The sequence below is a fragment of the Pteropus alecto genome, unplaced genomic scaffold (assembly GCF_000325575.1).
Source record: "Pteropus alecto unplaced genomic scaffold, ASM32557v1 scaffold75, whole genome shotgun sequence".
NCBI lineage: Eukaryota > Metazoa > Chordata > Mammalia > Chiroptera > Pteropodidae > Pteropus > Pteropus alecto.
In genome coordinates, this window is record NW_006440638.1 from 7,805,915 (window position 1) to 7,810,318 (window position 4,404).

The window sequence follows — 4,404 nt, forward strand, 5'->3', positions numbered from 1 at the left end:
ACTACCAAAGACTACTAGGGTCAAGACAGAGGGACTCTGGAATCGACTGGAAGAGGCTCCCACTGGCCAAAGATGAGACAATTTGACCATCAAAATGAATAACTGCAACTAAAACTCATCAAATTATTTAAATCTATGATTGAAACCTACCACGTTTGTTTGTTCGGCATATAATATATATTTGGCATTAAGTTAGAAACTGTTATCTTTGGAAAAGTGCTGCTCAAGAAATATCCCATTTTAAGGAGAAAGTAACCTTTTGACATAAAAATTTTTTTGAAGTAGCCAAAAACTAATTTGGGGGCTGTTATAGACAGATAAACAGAGAGATAAAAGGTATTTCCCTCTTCATAACAGTTTGGTACCCCACATCTTAGCATCTTCCCCAACTTCCTACAATAGATGCTTACAGGTAGTTTTTAACAAACTAGGAAGGAAAATTGTTCCAATACTCTTTAATATTCCTACAACTGCCTCCTCAGTAAGAATCTGTAATTCTAAAATCTCTCTAAGGCTAAGAACACAAGAGTCAAATCAACTGTTTTCTTAAATGAATAGCCTAGGCTATTACTGATTTTCATCCACAAAGTTTCACAAATTTCTTCTGTTAATGATGTCTTGCTATAATGTATCAATGAAAATAAAAACAGAACTATGGAATTCTTATTTTAACGACTCATTCATCCTAAAACATCAAAGAGATCTGACTTGCTGTTCTTTAGATTTTCATTCTCCTGTTACAATCTTAGAAGTTAGACAAAGCTCAGTCTAGCCATAAGTAGATGACGGAAACTGCAAATTCAGTAACGCATGCCCACAGATTTTTTTAAAAAGGGGGCTAAATAAAGCTAAATGTATAAACATCAGCTACTTAAATGATAAATTTAAAAATATTTTCCAAACTCAATAGACAATCTATCAACACCAACCACTTTAACACAAAATTACTCTTAGTAAATGTACTAACATCTACTGTATTTTATCAAAAAGGGAAGGCAGTTTGTACAGGTCTGATAAGCTGAATAAGAGGTTTTAAATATTTATCTCCAAACAGTATGAAATAATCCTGTGTAGCAAAACTCTTAAAGTAAAATGCTTTTCCTCCTCGTATTGTAGAAAGGGATAAATATGGACTAACCAGCAATTTGAAAGAAATAGTGGCAACTATTTCAAGTATTTATGATTAGGAATTAATTTATTTTTGAAAGATGGCCATGTAGTCATTTTTAAGCTTATTTATATAAATTCCCGTTATCTTGCATCAATTTAAAAAAAATAAGTGTTATGAGACTATAATTCATAGACAAAAAATGACTTTTTTTCTCCTAAAAGGTTCTATTTTTTAAATGCAATAGGAATATATAATTGAACACATCATAATCACATTCTTAAGTTGACCGGTAATTTTTAGAAAGCACTAAGTAGGTTCAGCTTGTCTACATGATCTTTAAAGCAAAGAGATTTTCCCCTTTCTAAAATTAGGCTAGTTAGAAGGCTACACTACAACCATAAGCAAACGAACATTTGCTAATAAACCCAAAGAAAGTATACACTGCTTGCTGAAGCTTACATTCTATTAGGCCTCAAAAAGAAATTTTGAAATAAACAAGTAAGGGAGCAGAGAAAGCCCACTCAATACCGCATCCAAAGAAAGCTTCCCCTTTTCTGCTCCCACTCCTTACCACTACAAGAATGTCACCAAATCTGCACACTCTGATTTAAGTTAGCCAGAGAGTGAAAACAACTCCTGCTACCCAAACTACTCACACAACAATGCAATGAAATGTTCCTTTTGTAAATAGTTCTAACTTTACTGTATAAGTTCACTGTAAAAGTTTCAGAATCACAACATTTGGAAACAAACTTAATAAAATGCTGAGCATATGTAACAAGTTAGCTAGCCTAAAAAAGTTTACAGTCAAAACTGTCTCATCTGGAATTTGTCAGAATATCACAGAGTTCTCAAGAGAATAGAAGTGACACTTAACACCCACATACATAAATATGACAACAAAAGGTTGGATATAAGAGAATATGAGAAAATACAATCAACAAAATAATCTGAAACAAAGCCACAAAACTCTCGAAATAAGCCTGTTATGGCTAAAAAAAAGGGTCATAATGGAATAAGCATTCTTCCTTTTTCTGGCTTTCAGACCAGTAATTCTAAATGTACCCAAGCATAAATACAAAAAAAATTAACTAAATTTTAAAATTCAGTACATAGAATGCATAAAGTAACTAAAGTATATGCACTTAAATAAATGCTTTAAATGACTGGAGCCTGTAGGCTTTACATAGAAGGATTATTCATTTCTTCTAAAATACACTTTTTTGCCCTTTCCCAAGCAATTCTGAATGATACATAGGTCTATAACATCGAATACATGTTTTCAACTCACATTGTTTCTCCAGTCTTTGCTACATGACAAAGAAACTGATCCAGGACGGGACAAACTTCCTTTTTCCCTCTCTTCTCAAAATCTGGACAAGAAAGAAAAGTTATCAGTATTTCTCATAATCAATCCCAATACCCTCTAAAAAACAAACTTTCCTCCCAGTCCTTCCTTATATTAAGAAAAAAATTAGCCTCTCAACCCAATATCCACTTCAATTCCCCAAGTTCTACTTCCACATGTCACCCTCTTCACAGGTAACAAGAATCCTCCTAAAGTAAGCACTCCACAAACCATCTTTAATGCAGTTTCTAAAAGTGTGATCCGGGGGAACATCAGCATTAGTTTTATTTGAAAATCCAGTTAAAATTAAAATCTCAGGCCCCACGCCCCACAAACTGTTTATCTATGTGAAGTTTATAAATCTGCGTTTTAAGAAACACCAGACACCTCATGTAGCTTTCCTCAAAAGATTTTGGATTTGAAAGCATAAGTCTGAACAGGCGGAAATCACGGTATTCTAAGTTTGAAAGCCACTGTTCTCAAGCCTGTTGCTTGAAAGGTGAGCATCAAGAGCAGCGAAGGCGACCACCTTAGAATTAAGAAGCGTGGAATGACGACTCCAGAAGCCCTGAAAAAAGCTTCCTGAGATACAAATTTAAAGTTGCTTTGCCGCCCCTCCCCCATTCCCAAACCTTACTTTTTCCTCTAACCCGACGCCTGGCGTGCGAGGGCCTGACGGAGAACAGAGCCTGCCTAGGAGGGGGCTGCAGGCCCACGACCTGACCCCGGAAGGGTATGACAGGGGATGGGGCCCAGTGAGAGCTTCCCCAGCTCCCCTCCCCCAGCCTAGACGCCAGCGTCGGACACAAAGCCCAGAGCGGGCGGGAGGGAGCTGCCCACAGGGCTCCCGCCCCTAGAGAGGCGAGAGGGGGAAGGGAGCCGGGTAAGCGCACCTTCTCTCCCGCGCCCAGCCCTGGCCCTCTATGCCACTAGCCCTGAAGGGATAGGAGAGAGGGCCGCGGAGGGTGAGGAGGAAGGAAAAGGGGGCAGTTATCCCCACCTTTCAGCGCCTCCTGCAGCCTCTCGACGTCCATGGCTTCCCGGAGTCCCTCGCAGCCTCTGCCTCTCTCCGCGGGTCTCCGGGGACCGGAACGCCTCCCCCCACCCCCCCGACGCCCTCCCCCTCCCTCGCACACACCCCCGCACGCAGGCGACGGGGGGGGGGCACCGAAGGGAGCCGGGGGAAGCGAGCGAGAGAGCGAGACCGAGAGAATGAGCACCTCCCCGAGCCGCTACCACCAGCCCTCCAACATGGCGCCCGGCACGTCACCGCGCGCACGCTCCCCGCGGCCGTCCTCGTGCCCGGGGCGCGCTCCAAGCCGGAGCCTGATGGCGCGTGCGCGCCGGGGTCTTGCCGCCGGGGCGGTCCCGGAGGCCCGGTAGGCGGCGGCCTCTATCCCTCTCCCTGGTGGTGGTTCTGACGTGTCTGCCCTGTTCTGAAGGCAGAATCACCAAGGCAGGGGAATGGAGGCAGACTACTTGGTTTTGAGTCCCCTGCTTCTTCCTAGCTGTATGACCTTTAGCAATTTACTGAGATCCTCTGGGCCTCACTTTCCCTTTCGTACAATTTGGGCACTAGTATCGACCACGCTGTGCAGCTACTGTGAGAATTAAGCGAGAATATATCAGAGTACACAGTAAAATAACACTCAGTATTAATAATAATTGTAATAAAAATCCCTCCCTGCCTGAACCTAAAGTTCACCACTGACCACCCTTGAAGAGAAATAATGTTTACAACAAAGTAATTAAAAGCTTAGGAGTTGGAACCAGCTGGATTTAAAGCCCAACTCAACTCTTTACTACCCCTATGACCCTGGACTAGTTACTTAAATTCACGGAGCAGAGCCAGTTTCCTCATCTGAAAATGGGGACTTGTAAAACAGTCATGAGGCTTGAGTGACATGGCGAATATGAAGCATTTAGCTCAGTACCTAGCACCTGT

The 4,404-nt window shown here is 41.8% G+C and overlaps 1 protein-coding gene across 2 annotated transcripts in view; it reads right to left on the reverse strand.

The window, feature by feature from the left end:
* PPP4R2 (protein phosphatase 4 regulatory subunit 2) overlaps positions 1-3,744 on the reverse strand; it is a 62,262-nt gene extending 58,518 nt beyond the window's left edge. The window contains exons 1-2 of one of the 2 annotated variants that reach the window (XM_006917468.3): positions 3,460-3,744; positions 2,403-2,484 (exon numbers count right to left, since the gene is read on the reverse strand). In XM_006917468.3, the coding sequence (XP_006917530.1) occupies positions 2,403-2,484; positions 3,460-3,493 (116 nt within the window). In that variant the 5' untranslated portion in view covers positions 3,494-3,744. Of the gene's footprint in view, positions 1-2,402; positions 2,485-3,096; positions 3,389-3,459 lie in introns of those variants that run through there. The other variant, XM_025050680.1, reaches the window with a different exon arrangement.
* Between the last annotated feature and the right edge of the window lie 660 nt (positions 3,745-4,404).